Source organism: Suncus etruscus, chromosome 2 (assembly GCF_024139225.1).
Source record: "Suncus etruscus isolate mSunEtr1 chromosome 2, mSunEtr1.pri.cur, whole genome shotgun sequence".
NCBI classification, from domain to species: domain Eukaryota; kingdom Metazoa; phylum Chordata; class Mammalia; order Eulipotyphla; family Soricidae; genus Suncus; species Suncus etruscus.
This window is the reverse complement of record NC_064849.1, coordinates 32,127,228-32,148,891: the sequence shown is the minus strand read 5'-3', so window position 1 is coordinate 32,148,891 and position 21,664 is coordinate 32,127,228. Positions and strand designations below refer to the sequence as shown.

The window sequence follows — 21,664 nt, the reverse complement described above, 5'->3', positions numbered from 1 at the left end:
CTCCATGGTCCCAGTATATAGACTTTACATTCTATTTATTTATTTATTTATTTATTTATTTATTTATTTATTTATTTATTAGGGGCGGGAGATTAAACTACATCTCCAGCTCTGTTTAGGGTTTACTCCTGGCTCTGTGCTCAGTGATCACTCCTGGTTGTGCTCAGTGCATCATATGTGCTGGGGACTAAGGAAAGTTGAAGCTGCCTGCAAGATAAATGACAAACCAGATATCTAGCTGCACTATCTCTCTGTCCCATGACATATAGACTTGCATCACAACAGTGTTTGTTTATCTTCATGTCTGAGCTCCAAACAGCAGGCTGAGGATCATTTTAGATGGGGAGGTTTTTTCTACCAAAGGACATTAGGATTTTTTTTTCTCATTTGTTTTGGAGTCACAATGGCTGTGCCCAGTGTGTTCAGGGGCTCTTCTGGTGGGTCTCATGAAACCATATGGGGTACCAGAGATTGAACTTGCAAGGCAAGTGCCTTCCTCACTCACTGTTTGGGATCCCATATTTGAACATCATTGGCAACAGAAATATGGGCTTAGTGTTGACAGGCTTGTAGGTAGCTAACAAGAAGTATACACGTCTGTTCTGTTGTATTCCACAGGCAGCTTGCAGGGTAGACAGTTGCCACCCTTGAAAGGTCAGAGGAAAACAATTGTGGCTTGTGACACATACTGCTTACAAGCCACGTAAAATAGTCTATTTGTTTTTCTTTATTTTATTTTATTTTATTTTTGGTTTTTGGGTCACATCCGGCAGTGCTCAGAGGTTACTCCTGGCTCTATGCTCAGAAATCACTCCTGGCAGGCTCAGGGGACCATATGGGATGCCGGGATTCGAACCACCGACCTTCTGCATGAAAGGCAAACGCCTTACCTCCATGCTATCTCTCCGGCCCCAAACTTTGTTTTGTTTTGTTTTGTTTTGGGGCCACACCCGGCGTTGCTCAGGGGTTACTCCTGGCTGTCTGCTCAGAAACAGCTCCTGGCAGGCACAGGGGACCATATGGGACACCGGGATTCGAACCAACCACCTTTGGTCCTGGATTGGCTGCTTGCAAGGTAAACGCTGCTGTGCTATCTCTCCGGGCCCGTTTTTCTTTATTTTATACCCAACAACATTCATGAGCTTTTTTTTTCAGCTCTGGAGTTGTGCTCAGTCATGCTCAGAGATCACTTCTTTTTGCTTGTTTGTTTTTTGGCCACACCGGGTGACACTCAGGGGTTACTCCTGGCTATGTGCTCAGAAATCGATCCTGGCTTGGGGGACTGTATGGGATGCCGAGGGATCAAATCGTGGTCCATCCTAGGCAAGCACATGTAAGGCAGGTGCCTTACAACTTGTGCCACTACTCTAGCCCCTCAGAGATCACTTCTGATGGTGCTTGGTGGACCACGCAGTGCTAGGGGTTGAACCTGGGATTCCCACATGCAAAGCTTGCTGTGCTCAGTCCATTAAGCTATCTCTCTGGTCCAGATATTTTTTTTTTGTTCAGTTTTGTTTTGTTTTATCTTGAGGCAACACCCGGTTGTCTATGGTGTTCAGGAACTATTCCTAGCTCTGTGCTCTTAAAGACCCCAATTGGTGCTCAGGGGACCTGATTCAAACCAGAGATGGCTGCATGCCAAGCAATTATCTTAGTCTCTCTACAATCCTACAGCCCTCGCTTTGTGTGTGTGTGTGTGTGTGTGTGTGCGTGCGCATGTGTGTGTTGTATTAAATATTAATTATAAAGTCCTTGGTGGTTCAGGGAGTCAGCCTGGCACCTCCAGCCCCTTTAGGCATGCAGATCTGAGAGTTCAGGATAACAGTGAGGAATGATCCATAGCAGTCAGATTTCAGGAGATATACAGCTTTATTTTAAGACCCTAGCCACCATGTGTGGCTTCTAAACTAAACAGTCTCTTCTCTCTCTCTCTCTGTCTCTCTCTCTCTGTCTCTCTGTCTCTCTCTCTCTTTCCCTCCTCTCTCTTTCTCTCTCTCTTCTGCGTCTTCTTCCTGCTCCTTTTTTGCTAAGCCTCTGTCTTCAGGTAAGATATCCAGGAAGTTGGGGGGAAGGTAACGTGTGTGTGTGTGTGTGTGTGTGTGTGTGTGTGTGTGTGTTTTACAGTTTACCAGGAATCAAACCCAGAGCCTCATACATGCAAGGTAACTGTTGTGCTGCTGATCCATATTCCCAATTCTAAAACTGTGCTTTTAAGTTAAAAATAGAAAGCAAAATATTAACAATTTTTCAATTTCCTTAATCTATTAGTTTATTATTAGTATGAGGGCCACACTAGCTGTCTCCGCTCAGGTTTTACTCTTGAAAGGGTTCAGGGGATCATAAACCCAATTTGATTACCTATAAAGCAAACATCTTCTCCATTCTCCATGTACTATCTTTTTGGCTCAATTTCCTTTTGTTTTTTTTTTGTTTTGTTTTGTTTTGGGGCCACATTGAGTGGTGGCACTTAGAGGTTCCTCCTGCCTCTGCCCTCAGAAATCTCTTCTGGCAGTCTCGGTGGACCATAGGGATGCTGAGGATTGAACCCAGGTCTGTCCCAGGTTGGCTGTGTGCAAGGCAAATGTCCTACTGCTGTGCTATCACTCTGGCCCTTGACTCAATTTCCTAAGTTTGAATCTGGATGCTGGACTTCATGAAGGAGGAGGAGGAGAAGGTACAAATGATAAGCCTGAAACAATTGTCCTTTTTAAGGGTTCAGCCAAAAGCTGAACCCCAGGGAAGAGGATCCCTAGATGTATCATTAACCTGATTACAGGATATGACCAGATGTTTGAACAAAGCCTCATGAAGCTGGAGAAATAGTACAGCAGGTAGGGTGCTTGCCTTGCTTATGGTTAACCTGGGATCAATCCCAGGCATCCCATATGGTTCCCCGAGCACTGCCAGGAGTAACCACTGAGAATTGTCAGGTATGGCCCCAAAACAAAATAAAACAAAACAAAATGGCAATGTCAAGAAACAAGAGTGAATAATCTATGGAAGCTCCATCTGAGGTTGATCTTTCTGCAGAGTTCACATGCCCCAGTGTGAGCCCTGCAGAGGGCATCATTTCTGCCCGCAGCCTTCTGTCCACCCCACAGCCCAGTTTGGCAGCTGGCCAATCTGTCACTTTTCTGTTCCAAACTCAGCAGTATTAGGAACTCATATTCTCTTGGCCTTCCTTTCAAAATCTCATGAAAGCATCAGATTGGCCAAATATAGCAGCAGCTCCTGGTACCATGTCACATCTGCTAGCTACCCTGCTGACTTCAGCTCCCTAAAAGTTGATAAAGCTGGCATGCTTGGCCTCAGTATTTCTGCCTTCAGTTTTCTCTGAAAACTCTGAACATTCCACCTGCCTCTGCACAGGATCTGGGGGGCTTGGTAAGGTGCATTGGGGGAGGGGTTGTTATCAACCCCATAGACAACCCTCTTTAGTCCACTCCCTTGTTTTTCAGAGAGACTATTAGATTCTCTCACTTTGTTTTTTGGCCACACCTAGCAATGCTTTAGAGTTACTCCTGGCTCTGCCCTCAGGAATTACTTCTGGTAGGACTTGGGGGACCATATGGGATGCTGGGGTTCAAATGTGGGTCTACAGCATGTAAAGCAAATGCCCTAACTGCTGTACTCTCACTCCAGCTAGAGGGATAATTCTCTTTCCCTTCTTTCCTCCCTCCCTTCCCACTCTTACCATGGGTGCCAATAATGGAAGTCAGGCCTCACAAATGCAAACCATGCATTCCAGTTCTTTGAGCTTCTACAGAGATAATTCTGAGGTGCATCTTGTGTGGTTTGCCAGAGGAACAGAGCTTGGTCTGCTGGGGACTAACAACAGTTCATTCTCAGCTCTCTTGTTTAGCTTGCCCTCCTTCCTGGTGCCCCTGCCTCCTACTCTCTTACTTTGGCTAGCATCGCCTCTTAATGAAGGATGAACTGCACCCAAAAGTTTGTCTCCTTTGAGGAATGCACACATTATGGCTCAGGTGCAAACCCAGACTAGTCCTCTGGGGAAGAAGCAGAAACATGGCAGCTCAGAGCCTACCCTGGGAGTTAAGAGAGGATTGAGGGAGGCAGCAGCAGAATTCCACCCTTCTCCTAAAAGAAAATGACCAAAGGTGATCCAAACACAAGCTGAATGTTTGGTTGAACTTTTACAGAGAAGCATGTCAAGGTGTTTTTTTGCAAAAAAGGTTGAGATTTTTTTTTGGTGGGGGGGGGGGGGCCACACCCGGCGGTGCTCAGGGGTTACTCCTGGCTGTCTGCTCAGAAATAGCTCCTGGCAGGCACGGGGACCATATGGGACACCGGGATTCGAACCAACCACCTTTGGTCCTGGATCGGCTGCTTGCAAGGCAAACGCCGCTGTGCTATCTCTCCGGGCCCAAGGTTGAGATTTTTAAAAATGGCGGGGGGGGGGGGGGGAGATAGTACAGAGGCAGGACTCTTGCCTTGCACATCGTCAACCTGGACTCAATTCTTGTCATTCAATATGGTCCTCTGAGCCTGCCAGGAATAATTCCTGAGCACAGCCAGGAGCATCCACTAAGCACCACTGGGTATGGCCCAAAAACAAAACAAAGAAAAAAATTTTTATGCATGTAAGGTTGAAATTTTGTTAAGAATTTTTTTCTTGAGTGCTTTATGATTATTCAGTAAAGAGAATTCTTTTCATGCCAGTGATTGGACCTGGGCCTCTAATATGCAGACCATGTATTCATGCCCATGGCACTATCTCTCTAGGTTCTCTTTCCTGTCTAACCTTTCTCTGTGCTCTTGATTCTCAGCACTATCTGCAACCCATATCTGGCTCTTATCATCCTAGATGATCAGAGTTCTATATCTGGTTTCCCTTCTTCCTGTCTTTATTATTATTATTATTATTATTATTATTATTATTATTATTATTATTATTATTTGTTTGTTTTTTGGGCCACACCCGGCTGTGCTCAGGGGTTACTCCTGGCTGTCTGCTCAGAAATAGCTCCTGGCAGGCATGGGGGACCATATGGGACACCGGGATTCTAACTAACCACCTTTGGTCCTGGATCAGCTGCTTGCAAGGCAAACGCCGCTGTGCTATCTCTCTGGGCCCTCTTCCTGTCTTTAGTTTCTCTAATGTTCTCCATTCTAAAGACAGAGTAACATTCCTAAAAGGCAATTCTGAGCTGTCACATGTCTGCGTATAGCTGCCCATAGTTTCTCATTCTGTTTCTGTTTTAAGTTCTCCATATTGGCCTCTACTACAAGCCATGATGAGATCTCTTCTAACTATCTTGCTTCATTCCTGGTCAGGTTGCTTCTTGTATCCTCAGGTCCAGGAGTCCCAAACTTTATTAAAAAAAGTAATTATTTTTTCATCTTATTCATTTTTGGTTTTTGACCTTGGGCCACAGTCAGTGGTGCTCAGAATGTACTCTGGCTCTGCACTCAGGAATCTCTCCTGGTAAGGCTCAGGGAACCATATAGGGTGCTAGGATAGAAATTGGGTCAATCAAATGCAAGTCAAGTGTCTTACCTGTTGTACTATGCCCTCTAAAAATTCCCAAACTTTTCTAAAGCTCCTCTAAAGACCTTAGATTTCCCTTATCACTAGATCTTTGTGTCTCTGTTTGTTCTGCCTGGAACATTGTCATTTCCTGCGCTATTCCATTCTCCTTTGACCTTCATCTAACCAACATATATTGGATATGGGGCAAAGGGGCTAGAAAGATAATACAGTGGTGATGGGTGCTTACCTTGCATGTGGCCAATCTGGGTTTGATTTCTGGCATCCCATATGGTTTCCTGAGCATGTCCAGGTGTGATTCTTGAGTGCAGAGACAGGACTAATCCTTGAACACCATCAGATATGCCTCCTAAACAAAACAAACAGACCTGGGATTAAATCATACTTGTTCCCACAACGGGGCTGATTGCCATGTACATGTCCCCACACACCTGGCCCCATATATCCTAATATTTGCACAAATCATACAGTCACACATGTGGATGGTCACTCAAGAATTGAATAAAGGAAGAAATTGAATTAACTTGTGTTTTCTGAAAAGAGTGTCCAAAACAAAGTGATTTTCTTTGTTTTCTTTTTTGGGGGGTTGGGCCACACCCTGTGGTGCTCAGGGGTTACTCCTGGCTCCTTGCTCAAAAATTGCTCCTGGTGGCTCAGGAAACCATATAGAATGCTGGGAATCAAACCCGGGTCCGTCCAGGGTTGGCCTCATGCAAGGCAAACATCCTACTGATGTGCTATCACTCTTGCCCCTAAAACAGAGTGATTTTCATTTCAGGCAGAGTTGACTTCCTTCTCCCCAATAGGAGGTCCAGACCTGGCCCATGAATCCTGTACATGCCTGGTCACAGGGACACTGGTCAGGCTGTGATCATCTAGCTCGAGGCAACAAGACACAGTCAAGAGGAAGTTAAAACTGCTGCTTGAGGCACCAGGAAAAGGGTTTTCATTTCCACAGCCTAAGAGTTAGAAGACAGTTGGAGTGACGGGAAGGGAATGTCTCCATATTCCCCCCAAGGTATCTCCTTTCTGTTTGTTTTGGGGCCATTCTGAGTGGTATCATTCCTTAGCACAACTGAGGGGAGGAGTGTAATGCTCAGGGCTCTGAGGACCATGGTGTGTGTGTGTGTGTGTGTGTGTGTTACAAGGAGATAGAAAATTGTGTGCATGTATTTTGCTACAAGGAGATGGAAAATTGTGTGTGTGTGTGTGTGTGTGTGTGTGTGTGCTACAAGGAGATGGAAAATTGGGCTCCCACATTAAAAGCATTTGTTCCAGCCCTCATTTTCCTCTTGTTGCCATACTCTCCTCACATTATTTTTGGGGCCATACCCGACTGTGCTCAGGGCTTACATTGCACTCAGGGATTTCCCCTGATGAATTCAGGTTCCGCACTCAGAGATCTCTCGTGGTGAGGCTCAGGGAAATCATATGAGGTGCAAGCCCTACCCATCGAACCAATTACAGGAAGACCGCAGCCCAGCCCATGCATGAGAGCCAAAACAAGGTAGGCAGTCCTATGTGGGACCACAGGACAATCTGACTTCTCCAAGGTAAGATATCAACTCTAGTTCATTCAAAACATCAAACTCTCAGTATTGTATTTTATTGTGGGGGGAGAGCAGATGGGGGTGTCAAACCCAGAAATGCTCAGGCTTTCTCCTGGTGGTACTTGGAGAACCCTATGGGATGCTGGGGATAAAACTCAGCTTGGTTTCTTGCAAGAGCCTTACTGTAGTATCGATCTGGCCCCAAACACTCAATATTCTCAATTAGTGTTTCCAAAATCTGTGTCAACAGTTCTTTTGTGTAGCATAAAGATTTCCCACTAAATCAGAAGCCCCAAGGTCCAGGGTTTTGCCTTTAAACCATCTGTGAAAGTACCTTGGGTTCAGGGTGAAATCTCAAAAGCAGCGTTACAGCCACCGCTGTGCATGATGAGCAGTATGTGCACATGTGAAGTTTGGGAGCAGAGGATTATAAGAAGGAGATGTGGATGCTAGAATCGAACTCTAGAAGACCAAACAGTGCATAAACTTAGTTCAATTTGATGAGTCAAGTCTGGAAAAAAAATACATCCAAACTGATGGTTTTTGAGGCTCTGCGTTTTTGGTAAATTCTGATTCTGGGGGCTGGAGAGATAATATGGAGGTAAGGCGTTTGCCTTGATGCAGAAGGATGGTGGTTTGAATCCTGGCATCTCATATGGTCCCCCGAGCCTGCCAGGAGCGATTTCTGAAAGTAGAGTAATCCCTGAACACTGCCGGGTGTGACCCAATAACCAAAAAAAAAATTTTTTTTTGATTCTGTTTTTGTATCACATCCAGCCAAACTCAAGGTTTACTTCTAACTATGCACTCTCTGGTCACTACTGGCGGTTTTCGGGGACCGAACCAGTGATCTCTGGATCTGAGAGGTTTAAGGGAGTTGTCAGGCTTTGAGGAGAGCTAGTAGGCCCAAGTGAAAGAAAAAGGCTTGAGGTTTCTTTTTTCCTTCTTCTCCCAGTTGGTACCAAGGCCAGACAGTTGAATGTTCATTTGGTGGAAATAAAAACTGATCAAACATGAACACCAAATATAAAGTCAACAACAACAGAATCAATACCCAATCTACAACAAGCTGTACAGGGGGGAACAGCTGCACTAGCATTACGGGGGTAAAGGATGTGGGATTCAAACTGGGAACAGGGGTGGAGAGAGGACAACACTGGTGGTGAGAATGCCCCTCACTTGTCACTATGTGCCTCAAATATAACTGTGAAAAGAACTGTAATTCACTTCGACCACAATAAAAATAAAAAAAAAAATAAAAAGGCTCGAGGGAGGATGCAGAATGAGAAACCGGGCTCCGATCAAACCGAGAGTCCCCTTCCTCCAGCCTTCTTCCACGGAGCACTCTCCTCGCCAGGCCCTTGATGGAGCTCAGCCTTTATCTAGGATGCCTGGTCAGGGGTACCAATTGCACCGAGCTCAGCCGCCAGGTAGAGATGCCTAGAGGAGGTGTGGCCTGGCGGTTGGACCACGCCCTCCCTCCTATAATCCCGCCCCTTGTGACGACCTTACGTAGTGACGTCATCACGCCCGCGCGTACGGGGGAGGAGCGGCAGCCGCGAGCCGGAAGGCGTCGAGACTCAGTGGTGAGCCCGGCTTGGGCGGGGGAGCAGAAGGGGCGGGGCGGGGTGGGAACCCCCGCGGAGTGTGGGGGGTCGCGGCTCTGGATTCGGAGTGGAGCCCTCGGGGCACCCCGCACAGCTACGGTCTACACTCTCTCACTCACTCCCTCCCAGCAGGCCCCGCGCGCCCTGGCCATGGAGTTTCCGGACCTCGGGGCTCACTGTTCGGAGCCCAGCTGTCAGCGTCTGGGTGAGAGGCGGAGCATGCGCAGATGGGCCCTAGTGGGAGGGGGTGCGCCAGGGGGGCTCGGGACTGCGGCGGGGCTGCTAGTGCTGGGCCTGGGCGGGGCCCCAAGTTGGGAGGCGGTGGCCCCAGGGGGCGTGCCCAGGTAGGCAGGTGGCCTGAGCGTGGGGGTGCGGAGAGTGACGAAAGGGGTTGATGTTTTCCTTCCCCGCCTGGCGAGTTGATGACTTCTGAGAGCGAGTACGACGCCCAACCTGCACTCAGACCCCATTTCCTTCTGCAGATTTCCTGCCCCTGAAGTGCGACGCCTGCTCGGGCATCTTCTGCGCAGACCATGTGGCCTATGCTCAGCATCATTGTGGCTCTGCTTACCAAAAGGTGAAGCCAGGCGGCCCAGGGGGTGCCAGGCATGTGTAGGGCGAACACAGGATCACATTTCCTTCCACTTCTCATTTCCTTGGCTTTATGGTCCCACTGGGGTTCAAGGCTGAGAATATTTGTTCGTTGAGGGCGGGGTACATCGAAGTTCTTTCATGATCAGAGGTTTGGGCTGCAGAGATGGTACGGGGGTTAAGGTACTTGCCTTGCCTGTAGCCAACCCAGGCTCACCGGTCCCTGCATAAGGTCTCTTGAGCCCCACTGGGACTGATCCCCAAGCGAAGTCAAGAGTAAGCCCTGCCAGGTGTGGCCCCAATTCCCCTCCCCCCCCCCATTCAAATAACCCAACAACCAGGGGCTCTAGATAGTAAAGCAAGTGGCGCACTTGCTTTGAATGCATCCAACTGTGGTTCGATCCCCAGAACTTCATATGGTTCTCTGAACACTGTTATGAGTGATCCCTGAGCAGAGCCAGGGATACACCCTGAATATTGCTGGGTGTAGCCCTAAATCCTCCATAGTACAGTGGGTGGATTGTTATGCCTTGCATATGGGTTTGATTCCTGGCATCCCATGTGATCTCCTGAGCCTGCCAGGAGTATTCTGATCACAGCACATTGGGCCCCAAAATGTAATCAAACAGGATCAGACTTGGTTGCTCTGAGTGGGCAGGACTGACTGTGCACCTGAATTCTAGGATATCCAGGTGCCCGTTTGCCCACTCTGTAATGTGCCTGTTCCTGTGGCCAGAGGGGAGCCCCCTGACCGAGCAGTGGGGGAACATATTGATCGTGACTGTCGTTCTGACCCGGCTCAGCAGAAACGTAAGGTAATTGAGATACTGGATGCTGGGTTACCACCATAGCTTTGTCTAGTTGGGCGGAGACCTGAGGCTCAACATCTTAGCTGAGACCTACCTTCCGGCTCCACTCTCAGATCTTCACCAATAAGTGCGAACGTGCTGGCTGTCGACAGCGGGAGATGATGAAGCTGACCTGTGATCGCTGTGGCCGGAACTTCTGCATCAAGCACCGGCACCCACTGGACCATGACTGCTCTGGGGAGGGGCGACCCACCAGCAGGGCAGGGTAATTGCAAGCAAGTCCTCTGCTGGCCTTTGGCCCATAAGTCTTTTAGGAACTCAACCTCCTTCTCTGGGTTCAGAGATTTTGTTTCCATGTCAAGCACATGTTTTCTGGATGTTAGGAGGAAATATCTAGCTGCTTTCTGGGCTAAGGTATGGAGGGCAGCATGTGAAGCTGCCAGCTCTCAGAGGCATGACTTGTGTCTCTTCCCTCCAGCCTTGCCGCCATCTCCAGGGCTCAAGGCCAGCCTTCCTCAGCGAGCGCCGTCCCCAGCCCGAGTTGGACCGGTCCTGCCTCTACCTCTCCCAGCAGGTAGGCCTGCCCACTTCTCGTCGTCTCCCCCTTGCCCATGATCTCTCTGACCTCTGTCTCCTGAATGTCTGCCACAGATCCCTAGCCCCGTCTCTGTCCCAGACCTCTCCGCCAGTGATCACGCTGCAGAACGGCTTGGTGAGTGTGGTAGAAGCTGGCTCAAGGTGAACTCCAAAGGTAGGGTCCAAGGCAACTGGCCCTCTTTCTTTTGCAGAGTGAGGATGAGGCTTTGCAGCGAGCCCTGGAGCTGTCACTGGCCGAGGCGAAACCCCAGGTCCCAAGGTACCTTCCCAGCTATGTTAGTTAAGGTGCACTAGCAGGGGTCTCAAACTCAATTTACCTGGGGGTCGCAGGAGGCAAAGTCAGGGTGATCCTTGATTGCAAAGTCAGTAGTAAGCCTTGAACATTGGGGGGTGTGACCCAAACAACTAAAAACAAAACAAAAAAGATTCCTCTAGGGAAGGGCCACAAAATGTTATACGGAGGGCCGTGAGTTTGAGACCCCTGATTAGAGCATGTGTTTGGAGGGTGCTAAGTAGGACCTTCCAATCGGATGCAGGATCACAGAAACCTGGATTCAAATTTAAGCTTTTGAACTCAGCTTTGACCAGTTCTTACCATTAAGGTCCTCCTTAGTAAGCTGATAAATGGGGGTGTCACTCTCCCAGGCTTGGAGGACTTGTAAGGCAACACCCACCAGTGTTCAGCCCAGGGCCGGCATGTGCCCTCTTTACTGCCTTTCTCTCTCCCTCCCAGTTCTCAGGAGGAGGAAGACTTGGCTTTAGCCCAGGCGCTGTCAGCTAGTGAGGCTGAGTACCACCAGCAGCAGGTAGGAGGGAGGAACTTGGGTCCTTGTGGGGAAGGTCTGAAGGAGTAGAAGCTGGGGTTTCTTAAGGTGACCACTGGATGTCTCACCCTGTCTCCTTCCATCCCTCTCTCCCCTCTCCTTGCTCCAGGCTCAGAATCGCAGCATGAAGCCATCCAATTGCAGCCTGTGCTAGGGCCTTGGGCATGGGGAAGGAAGCTCAACTGAGGACAGCTGTGGCCCTCACTTCTTTAGGGTATGTGAGGTGCAGAGGCCTGGAGACGCTGGCATGAGGCACAGGCACAGTGTGGCCACAGGGAGGCCTCTAGAGAGCATCAGGAGGAAATACTGGTGGAGTGGAGATTACAGCAGCCCTGTGGGCCTACAGAGCTGTGGGGAGAGTGGCTGTGCATGGTTGGGTCCTCTGAGGGGGCTGGCCAGTTACTGTCATCAGGATGCCCCTCACATGGGGGTTGGGTGGCTGTCCTTCCCACCCCCCAGAGAGGGGCCTGGAATAAGTAAAGGAGCTTGACAATATGGCATTGTGGTGGCATGTTTCTCTTTGTCTGGTTTGGGCTTGGAGCCACATCCCTATAGCGCTCAAGGAACCAGGACACCCCTCCTGCATGGATAGCACCTGTTCCAGCCCAAGGGAGGCCTGAGGCAGCTCACATGCACTCATGTGACCGTCAGTCCAAGCTTTTATTTACTTATCTGAGTGTTTCCTGAATGGTCTCATTAGCACCACCAGCTGAGGTAACAGGTACACCCACCTCCCAGCTTGGCCCCCTCCCCCAAGGGAAGCAGCTCCACTTATGTCACGTTTCCTGGGTCTGGGTCTGGGGGTCTTCGGAGGTATCTTCTTGCCCCTGCTGCTGCAGCTGCCACATTTCCGCATACAAGCCTCCTTGTGACAGTAGGGCCTCGTGTCTGGGGCATAGAGGGAAGTCAGTCTGCGGCCTGGAGTGTTACCCCTCCATTTCCCAGCCCTGGATGCCCCATTGTATCCCCTACCGGCCTCGCTCCACGATGCAGCCGTCTCTGATGACCAGGATCTGGTCCGCGTGGATCACAGTGGAGAGCCTGAGAAATCCGAGACAGGTCACTCCCGTCTCGCCCAGTGATGATTCCCTTTGCTCCCCACACCACCTCACCCACTCTGTCCCGCACCTGTGTGCCACCACAATGGTGGTGCGATTGGCGCAGACTTTGGCCAGAGAAGCTTGGATGGCCCTCTCGTTAGAGGTGTCCAGCGCTGATGTCGCCTGCAGGCAGGATCTGGGTCAAATAAATGCTGCAACCCTAAATACCAAAGGTGGGAGGAAGCCTGCTGGGGGGGGGGGGGCACAGATGCCTCAGGAACCAAATCGGAACCTTCTGGGACTGGAGAGATAACTTGGGCATAGGCCTGATGAAACATGCAAGACCCCGCGTTGATCCCTGACACTGGTTGCTCCTACAAGTACTGCCAAGCAAGGTCCCTGTGGCCCTGGGTACAGCCAGGCCCGAGCAGTATTGCAGCACTAGGCCTAGCTTGCTGAGGATCACTGAGAGAGGCAACCTGTGTACCATCCTGGGCACTGCTTGATAGTGGCCCCCACCTCTGCAAATAAGTGTTTGGGAATAGCCACATGCACCTGTGAAAAATGGGGCTCTGTGACTTTCCCAGGGGGGAAGGGTACCAGGCAGGATGGTGGGGGGGGGGGGGCTGTTGGCCTTACCTCGTCCAGCAGGATGATGTCCGGGGCCTTGAGGATGGTGCGTGCAATGGCCACACGCTGCTTCTCTCCCCCACTCAGCTTCAGTCCCCGCTCACCCACCTGTGTCTTATATCCTGCAAAGTGTGACAGCGCCATACAATGACACCTGGGGGTAGGTGGGGGAGTCAGTAACTGATGAGGGTGGAGGGATGGGGCTTGGTGGTGGTGGCGGTAGAGCTCACCATCAGGGAAAGCTAGGATGGCGTCGTGGATGCCTGCGGCCCGAGCAGCTGCCTCTACCTCGGCGTCCCCAGCGCTGACACGGCCATAGCGGATATTGTCAGCGATGGTGTCATTGAAGAGGACAGTGTCCTGAGGCACGACGCCGATATGAGATCTGAGAGACATCTGCGTCACCTGCAGGGCGAAAAGAACATGTAGAGGCCCTAGAGAGAGCACAGGGCTGCCTCGTGCCTCCAATCCTGGGCAGGCGCAGTTTCAAGGTGGTGGAAGGTGCAAGTCGCCCACCCCAGCTCTAAGCATGTTCCCTGCTCACCTGTGAAATGTCCTGCCCATCAACCCGGATGCAGCCAGCACTTATGTCATAGAAGCGAAAGAGCAGACGAAGGACTGTGCTCTTCCCAGCTCCTGAGGGGCCCACCTGGTATGGGACACACAGGCAGGACCTTGATCCTTCTGCTCCATCCCTCCCCATTGATGCCCTGCCCTGGGATGGTGGCACAGCTCACCAGGGCCAGCGTCTGTCCTGGCATCACAGTGAAGGACACGTCCCGGAGCGTCTCCCGCCTGCCAGAAAAGACAGGTCATCTTACCTAAACTACTATACAGATTCAATGCAATCCCTACTCAAATTCAGAAAACATTCTTCAAGGACTTAGAACAATCAATGATAAAGTTTGTGTGGAACCATAAAAGACATAGGATAGCTGAATCCATATTGAAGAACAAGAAACTGAAACAAGAAACAAGAGGCCTCTCATTACCTAATTTGAAGCTCTATTACAAAGTTATAGTGATCAAAAAAGCATGGTATTGAAACTAAGACAGACTTTCAGACCAATGGGTCAAAATAGAATATCCAGTGACTAACACCCAAGTATATGGTTAATTAATATTTGACAAAGGTGCCAAGAATTTGAAATGGAATAGACAGTCTCTTCAATAAATGGTGTTGGAAAAATTGGATAACCATAGTAAGAAAGATTATAAAGAAAAAAAAAGAAATTAAAGATTGATCCATATCTCACACCTTACACAAAAGTCAATTTAAAGTGGATGAAAGACCTTGTGATTAGACCTGAATCCATAAAGTTCCTTGAGGAAAACAGGCATACCCCTCCAGACTTAGACCTCAAAGATATCTTCGGTGATAGGATGCCAATGGCAAGAGCTATAGCATCAAACCTAAATAGATGGGCCTACATCAAACTAAAAAGTTTTTGTATGGCAAAAGAAATATGGACTAAAATTAGAAGACAACTGAATTGGAGAAAATTTTGCACTCAACGCATCAGATTAAGGTTTGATATCTAAGGGACTGTACTGAAAGCACAGCAGTAGGACACCACCAATCTGGGGTCCCCTGCACCTCTAGGCTGTGGCTATCTTCTCCGGTGGAGGGGTGGGGGAGTGAGGGAAGCAGTAGGTGCAAGGGGCTTCATAAAAGGCAGTAGGCAAAGGCTGGTGGGGTCTGAAAAGAACTCACCCATCCTTATAGCTAAAATGCACATTCTCAAACTCAATCCGGCCACTCTGGAAGTGCAGCGGGCCTGCCCCAGGAAGGTCCTTCACCTGGGGGTGGGGGAAACACACTTCAGATCCCAGACCCACAGGGAAGGTTCCTACATCTCACAGATCCCACCCATCGCACCCTACTCACTTCTGTCTCCTCCTTGAGCAGGTCGAACATATTCTCCATGTCAATGAAGTTGGTCTGGATCATCCTGCAAGGACAGCACGGTTGGGGGTAGGACTACCCCAGAGGAGCGAGGCAGGAATAAGCCCCCTGACCCCAACCCTGCACAAGTGAGCGCAAGGGATGGGTTACCTGTAGTAGGTGCCAAACCAGTTGAGGGGCATATAGAGCTGGATGATGTAGGTGCCAAAGAGCACAAAGTCCCCAACCTGTGTGGACAGGGAAAGAGGCACCTGTCACTGCTGGCCTCGACTTCCTGTCTCCCCAGTTGCCACCCACCCGGAGACTAGGCCCTCACCTGCAGCTTCTGCTCACTGACAAAGTAGGCACAGAGTAGGGAGCCAGCCAGGAGCCCCAGACCAATCACCAGGTTCTGGGTCTGATTTAGCAAAACCAGGGATGCGCTAGACTTCCACTCCAGATCCTAGGACCATGAGACAGGAGAGGAAAGGTCACAACATGTGCACAGACTGACCAATATGATGTTGAAACCTGCACAATGCATTGGGACTGCACTGATGATACACACACACACACACAGCATTGATGGCACATGCGCACAGGTACACACTGCACTGATGGCCAATCCCAACGTGCACAGACTGACCAATATGGGGTTAAAACCTGCACAATGGACTGCATTGATGGCACACACGCACACATACACACACACTACATTGATGGCTAGAATGTACCCACACACCTGTCCCCATACTCAAGCATCCTTACCTGGTATTTGATGATGGCCTCTCGGTAGCGATCTACTTCATAGCCCTCTGCATTGTAGTACTTCACCTGTCAGAGCCACACCCTTATGTGCCACATGACTGTGGCACTGGTTCCCCCCTCAACTCCATCCTTTCCTCTAGGTCCCCATCGCTTGGCTCTTACCCCTCACATCCCCACCTCAGCTCAGCTGGAGCCAGACCCCAGTGCTGCCCATCCATTACCCCCATTACCGTCTCGAAGTTTAGCAGAGAGTCCACGGCTCGGGCTCGTGTGACATTCTCCTGCGTGTTCATTGCACGCCGGAACTTGGTTCTCCACTCCGTGACCACGATGGTCAGCACTGCCGAGTGAGGGGAGTGATGTTCCAAACATCACTCTCCACAGCACAGACCACCCATGTCTGTCTGAGACTGGCCACATCTCCAGGGAATCCCACTCCTCTCATTATACTCGGAGAACCTGGGAGCCCAAGAAGGCATGAGAAGGGGCTGTGCCCAAGACATCTATGGAGATTGCATGAAGTCTTGGGGCAGAGAGAAGCCACATTTCGTGATACGACTGGGCTGAGCCTGCATTTCCAGGCTGAGCTGGCACAAGAGGGACAACCCCTCCCTCAAGCTGGCAGTATTAGGAGCCTCTTCCTATCTACTGGGTTCCTTTAGTGGGGGCAAGGCTCACTGCTGGCACTCTCTAGAGCCCTGGAAAGGAACGTTCCCCTCCCAGTGGCACTCACCAAGGTAAAGGCTCATGCAGAGGAACACGATGAGGCCAAACCAGGCATTGAAGAACATGCTGAAGTAGATGATGCCAATGATAATGTCGGCTAGCGTGGGGAGAACATTGAACACCAGGTAGCTAGGAGAAAAGGGCAAGGAATGGAGAAAGTTCAAAAGGCACCTAGCTGGGAGTTCTGCCTCTTGCAGTTCCAGTAAAGAGATGAATTCATTTTTTTCTTCTAGGGGTCACATCTGGTGGTTCTCAGGGATTACAGAATTCCTGGTGGGACTCAGGAGACCCTCTGTTGTGTCAGGAATCGAACTTGAGTAAGCCTTGTGCAAAGCAAGTGCTCAACCAAGCTGTACTGTACAGCTGTTTCTCCAGACCCCTTAGCATAGTGTTTTGTTTTCCTTAGCAAAGGTCTAGAAATAAGCTCAGCCACCCTGAGGAATTGAGAGAAGGCCTGAGAGTCACAGCATGCCTCCCGGCACAGACTCATTTCCAACAAACGAAAGAGGCTTTGTGCTTGTAGGCTAACTGTAACTTTAGGAAAGGGACAACATCTATGTCATGGCCCCTTTGGTTTGGGAAAAGCTTGACCATCCACATGAATGTGAAGTTGGCCCATGTAGGTGAAAATAGGTGAAAAGGCAGAAGTCAGTCTACTCAGGAGAGTGGGACTCTGGAGAAGTGAAATTTAGAAATTCAGAAAAGATCTGTTCTCAGTCTATCTCATCTGAGCTGTTCTGAGAGCAAGTGCTGCCTGTTTTACGGATGAAAAAGCAAAACAAACACACACACACACAAAGATAGATGGTGCTAGAGCCATAGTACAGTAGACAGGGCACTTGTCTTGCATACAGCTAACTCAAGTTTCATCCGTGGGACACCATATAGTTTTCAGAGCCCTATCAGAAGTAAGCATTGAATAAAAACAAGGGGTGAGCACACAGCACCTCCACATATGGCCAAAAAACAAACAAACAAAAAAAATTGTTCAAGAGAGCTGAAGCCGGGGCCAGGCGGTGGCGCTAGAGGTAAGGTGCCTGCCTTGCCTGCGCTAGCCTTGGACGGACTGCGGTTCGATCCCCCGGCTTCCCATATGGTCCCCCAGGCCAGGAGCAACTTCTGAGTGCATAGCCAGGAGTAACCCCTGAGTGTTACCGGGTGTGGCCCAAAAACCAAAAAAAAGAGAGAGCTGAAGCATGTGCTTTGCAATAATAAATGAAAGAACCACTAGGAGTGATACCCTTCCCAATATACGAGTATATTGGAAAGTATATAAGCACTGATAGTGCAGTACAAAATTAAAGGAAAAATGAAAAAAGTTGAGGGGCTAGAGAGATAGTACAGCAGGTAGGATATCTGCCTTGCAGGCAACCAACCAGAGTGAAATCCTAGCATCCCAGTTAATTCCTGAGTGCAGAGCCAAGAGTAACTCCTGAGAACTCTGGGTGTGGCCCAAAAATCCAAAAGAAAAAAAAAAGGTGGATAAGAGCAATAGTACATTGAGTGGTGCTTGCCTTGCCTGTGGTTGTCTAGGGTTAGGGTTTGATCCTCAGTAATCCGTATGGTTCCCTGAGACCACCAGGAATAATTCCTGAGCAATAGTACAGAGACTAAAATAAAATGTCTGCATTGCATGTGGCCAAGTCAAGTTCAATTCCCCAGCACCCTAAATGGTTCCCTGAGCACCACTACAAGTGATCCCTGAAAGCAGAGCTAAGAGTAAGTCCTGAGCAGAAGTAGGTGTAGCCCAAAAACTGAAGCAAAAAACTAAAACAAAACTCCCAAAACTTAAAAAACAAAACAAAACAAAACAAAACAAACAGCAAAGGCCATGGAGTTATCTCAGTGCTGCTTTGCCTACAAGAGTCAGAGTTCATTCTCAACGGAGTCCCTGAGCAATGAATGCCTGGAGAAATTCAGAAAAGAGCATTGTTAGGTATAGTCCCAAAACTACAAAAAAGAAGACAGGCAGAGGGAAAGGCAGCCTCTCAGCAGAGTCTCCTGACAATGCCCCCTTTTTTCTCCCCTGGGGTTAGGGGGGTACCTGAGCAGTCCCGTGACACTGGATGTGCCTCGGTCCACAATGCGCAGCACCTCTCCGGTGCGGCGCCCTAGGTGCCAGCGCAGCGAGAGCTCGTGTAGGTGTGAGAAGAGGCGCAGCTCCACCCGGCGCGATGTGTACTGTTGCACCCGAATCCACAGGAACGTCCGCAGGTTGCTCACAAAGCCTAAAAGGAGATGAAGGGGGTGTACATCAGCCAGTCCAGCCTCAGATGTATGAGCAAGGGCCCAAGAGCCAAGGGGTTGGGTGGAGTGCAGTGCCCCTCAAACCTGTACTGCCCGTGCCACCGCCTTGTAGGAACTTGAGGAAGACATATGTACTGACGGTCCAGGCCAGGGTATGCCATGGGGCTTTCTCGGTGAGCTGGTTCACTGTGGAGAAAAGAAGTTGAAGGGGCCAGAGAATGCACTTGCCTTGCATACAGCCTATCTGTGGTATGATCTCTGACACCGGATATAGTCTCCCGAGCACTACCAGGGGTGATCTCTGAATACAGAGCCAGAAGATAGCCCCCAAATATAAATAAAGGAGCCAGAACCCTGGAGGAGACAGTGCTCCAGGCAGGGGCAACAGCTTCTATCTACTGTCCCCAACCTCCAGTGTGCTAAGGAGCCCGAGCACTGAGCTGGCCTCAGGCCTCACCTATGTCCCTGTAGAAGATGGGCACCAACACGTTGAGTCCCCGGTCCAGCCCCATGAGCCCCAGGCAGATGACCACAACAAGCTGCAGAGCTGGGCTTCCCCGGGGCCACAGGTAACCGCTCAGCAGGCTGAGCTTCTTGCCCAGGTCACGCCAGGTGGAAGGACCTGCCCTGTCTGTGGAGGGAACCTAGAGTGGGGAAATACATGGGGGTTGGGGAACACAGGCATACGAGAGAAAAGGGGCCCTCCAGGACCCCATCTTGAGGTTTCCTAAAGTGGACCATCTCTGACCCCAGGGGACTCTGAAACTGGGAGATGGGTGGGGATGCGGGTAGCATTAGGTGCAGTTAGCTCAATAAATGATCCACCTGGGGCTGGAGAAACAGTATAACAAACAGGTAGGATGTCTGTCTTTGCTCACGGAATCCCGTATGATCCCCTAAGCATTACCGGGAATGATTCCTGAGTGCAGAGCCAGGAGCACTGCCAGGTGTGCTCTCCAAAAAATAGATCAATCAGTTGGGGGGAGATGAGTAATTTTGTTTCTGCAAAGGGAGCAGTAGGCAGAACTGGTTTGGGAACCTGGGTGCCAAAGGGAAAAGGCACAGGTAGCCTCATAAGAGCTCCCTGAGCTGCTAGAAAGGCTTTCCGAACGTGTCCCCAAATGGATGGGGGTGGGGGGGAGATGCAGAAAAATTGAAGATGGTGGGCAAGAGTGAAAGGGGGTGTGGGATCCAAGCAGAGCCTGCAGCAAAGGAGCTGGTATGTACCTGGATCCTCTCTGCATCCTGATCCTCTTCATTGACTCGCAAAGTGTAGGACTGGGGGCGAAGCCCAGGGGCCCAGAGCCCCAGGACGAATAGTCCTCCAGAGACAACATACCGCAGCACCCATAGGCTAAACCGAACCTAGAAGCAAGCAAGCAGGTGGCCGGGTAGTCGGGAGGGGCCCACACCCAGGGGCAGCGACAGGTGTGGACACACCTCCTGGTTCTCCTCAGGGGCCCAGCATGTAACAGGCTTAAAAAAAAAAAACCCACAAATCCAACATGACTCAGCACGGACACTCCTTAGCAGCTGGCTATCTGCTTCCCACTGGCGCCAGCCCTCCTCCCCCTTTCCTGTTCTTAAGAGGCCCTTCAGAGTGTGGTATCTCCCTCTACCTTGCTTACCATCTGCCACCCACCCCCATCCACCCTCCCGAGCCCTCACCTGCTGGCCCAGGTCCCTCCTTGCCCACCACCACTGAGGACTGTTCCAAGACACCAAAGCCAAGTTCTCGGCTGCAAACGCCACCGTCCAGAGAAGCAGCAAACCGGGGTTGTGCCTGAACTTGATCCAGACGCCCATGGCGAGCTTCTGTCGCGCCTGTCTCCGGTCCACCACGAGCAGCCCTAGGCCGCAGGAGCTGGCCAGCGTCTCCAGCACGGAGGCCTGCAGGACGTAGCCCGGCAGCGGGGCTCCCCGGGCGGTGCCCAAGCGCCCAGCCAAGATGGCAAGGGGCAGCACTGTCTGCAGCGTGGCCAGCAGCAACTGCAGCACGTAGGGAGCGAAGCGCGGGCCAGCTCCCCAAGTCAGCGCGTCCGTGCCTCCCAGGCGTTCTCGGCCACGCTTGCAGGGCAGGGCCAGCACCAAGGCCAGGGCTGCCAGGGCGAGCAGAGCCGAGGGCACGAGGGTGAAGAAGAAGCAAGGGGTCAGGCCGCCTTGGGCCCAGGCCGGGGCTAAGGGCCCTTCGGCCTCGCAGTAGTTGCCCACAGTCACCATGGCAATGCGCGGCTGCAGCGGACGCAGCGGGACTTAGGGAGCCCGATCGGGCCGCTCCGGGCTGGGCGCCGGCGCCAGGGTGTCGGGGGTCATGCAGCCGCCTGGGTCATGCAAGCAGCAGGGGTCCACAGGGTCCCGGGCAGCGCCGCACGTGGACCCGGCCACCTCGTCCAATGCCTACGCGCACGCGCACTCACTCACTCACGCACGCACGCAAGCCACGTCCTAGTCTCCGCCCGGGACCCCCCTGCCAAAGGCGGGCAGGCGCGCAGGAATGTTTGGCGTCCCGGCCGGAGGGGAGCTGCGGGCCGCGGCGGTAGCCACGCCCACAGACACGCCCCCTGCTATATCCAGGATCCCCATTGGCTAAATGTCTCTGAGGGGCGGGGCAGCGGCGCACACGGGGAAGGCCAAGTAGTGGGGCCCAGGGGCCCGGAGGGGTGGTGGCGTTAAGCCAGTGCTTCTCAAATAGTGGGGCGCGCCCACGGGGGTGGTGCGTGAGACTCCGTAAAGGGAGTTTGCCTTGACCGCGGCAAACATTGTCCTAACAAGCTAAGCCCCGTGTTTATGTCTCTGTAAGTGTCTGGAGCTCAGTTGCTGTGTCCTACTTCCAACCCCGCTTCGAAAAGCTATGCATTGCAAAACGTGCTCATTGTAGCTA

General features: G+C 51.0%; 2 protein-coding genes across 5 annotated transcripts; one reads left to right on the top strand and one right to left on the bottom strand.

Moving 5' to 3' along the window:
* The first annotated feature begins 8,619 nt into the window (after positions 1-8,619).
* Positions 8,620-11,983, top strand: ZFAND2B (zinc finger AN1-type containing 2B). 4 transcript variants are annotated; one of them, XM_049768057.1, is made up of 10 exons: positions 8,620-8,645; positions 8,796-8,871; positions 9,149-9,243; positions 9,941-10,072; positions 10,195-10,331; positions 10,545-10,640; positions 10,718-10,778; positions 10,855-10,922; positions 11,397-11,469; positions 11,597-11,983. In XM_049768057.1, exons 2-10 carry the CDS (start codon positions 8,817-8,819, stop codon positions 11,639-11,641), a joined length of 762 nt encoding a protein of 253 aa, XP_049624014.1. In that variant the 5' UTR covers positions 8,620-8,645; positions 8,796-8,816; the 3' UTR covers positions 11,642-11,983. The 4 variants fall into 4 exon arrangements, with proteins under 4 accessions (XP_049624014.1, XP_049624011.1, XP_049624013.1 ...); XM_049768054.1 differs by having other exon boundaries at positions 10,180-10,331; XM_049768056.1 differs by having other exon boundaries at positions 8,638-8,645; positions 8,799-8,859; positions 10,180-10,331.
* A 145-nt stretch (positions 11,984-12,128) lies between these two features.
* On the bottom strand, positions 12,129-21,287 carry ABCB6 (ATP binding cassette subfamily B member 6 (Langereis blood group)). The gene is made up of 19 exons (XM_049768021.1): positions 20,452-21,287; positions 20,011-20,148; positions 19,241-19,427; positions 18,868-18,969; positions 18,581-18,764; positions 16,544-16,665; positions 16,041-16,150; positions 15,811-15,876; positions 15,380-15,505; positions 15,214-15,290; positions 15,046-15,109; positions 14,872-14,957; positions 13,895-13,952; positions 13,702-13,806; positions 13,388-13,562; positions 13,167-13,279; positions 12,616-12,710; positions 12,460-12,528; positions 12,129-12,375 (listed from the first exon to the last, which is right to left on the bottom strand). Exons 1-19 carry the CDS (start codon positions 21,001-21,003, stop codon positions 12,264-12,266), a joined length of 2,541 nt encoding a protein of 846 aa, XP_049623978.1. The 5' UTR covers positions 21,004-21,287; the 3' UTR covers positions 12,129-12,263.
* Positions 21,288-21,664: the final 377 nt, after the last annotated feature.

Excerpts from the sequence above, each read along its gene's own strand:
- ZFAND2B (XM_049768054.1), top strand. The coding sequence starts at position 8,817 with ATGGAGTTTCCGGACCTCGGGGCTCACTGTTCGGAGCCCAGCTGTCAG. Across the intron at positions 9,244-9,940 it reads GTGGCTCTGCTTACCAAAAG|GATATCCAGGTGCCCGTTTG; the intron begins GTGAAGCCAGGC and ends CCTGAATTCTAG. Across the intron at positions 10,641-10,717 it reads GCCTCTACCTCTCCCAGCAG|ATCCCTAGCCCCGTCTCTGT; the intron begins GTAGGCCTGCCC and ends TGTCTGCCACAG.
- ABCB6 (XM_049768021.1), bottom strand. The coding sequence starts at position 21,003 with ATGGTGACTGTGGGCAACTACTGCGAGGCCGAAGGGCCCTTAGCCCCG. Across the intron at positions 15,506-15,810 it reads AGGCCATCATCAAATACCAG|GATCTGGAGTGGAAGTCTAG; the intron begins GTAAGGATGCTT and ends TCATGGTCCTAG. Across the intron at positions 13,280-13,387 it reads CATCCTAGCTTTCCCTGATG|GATATAAGACACAGGTGGGT; the intron begins GTGAGCTCTACC and ends CACACTTTGCAG.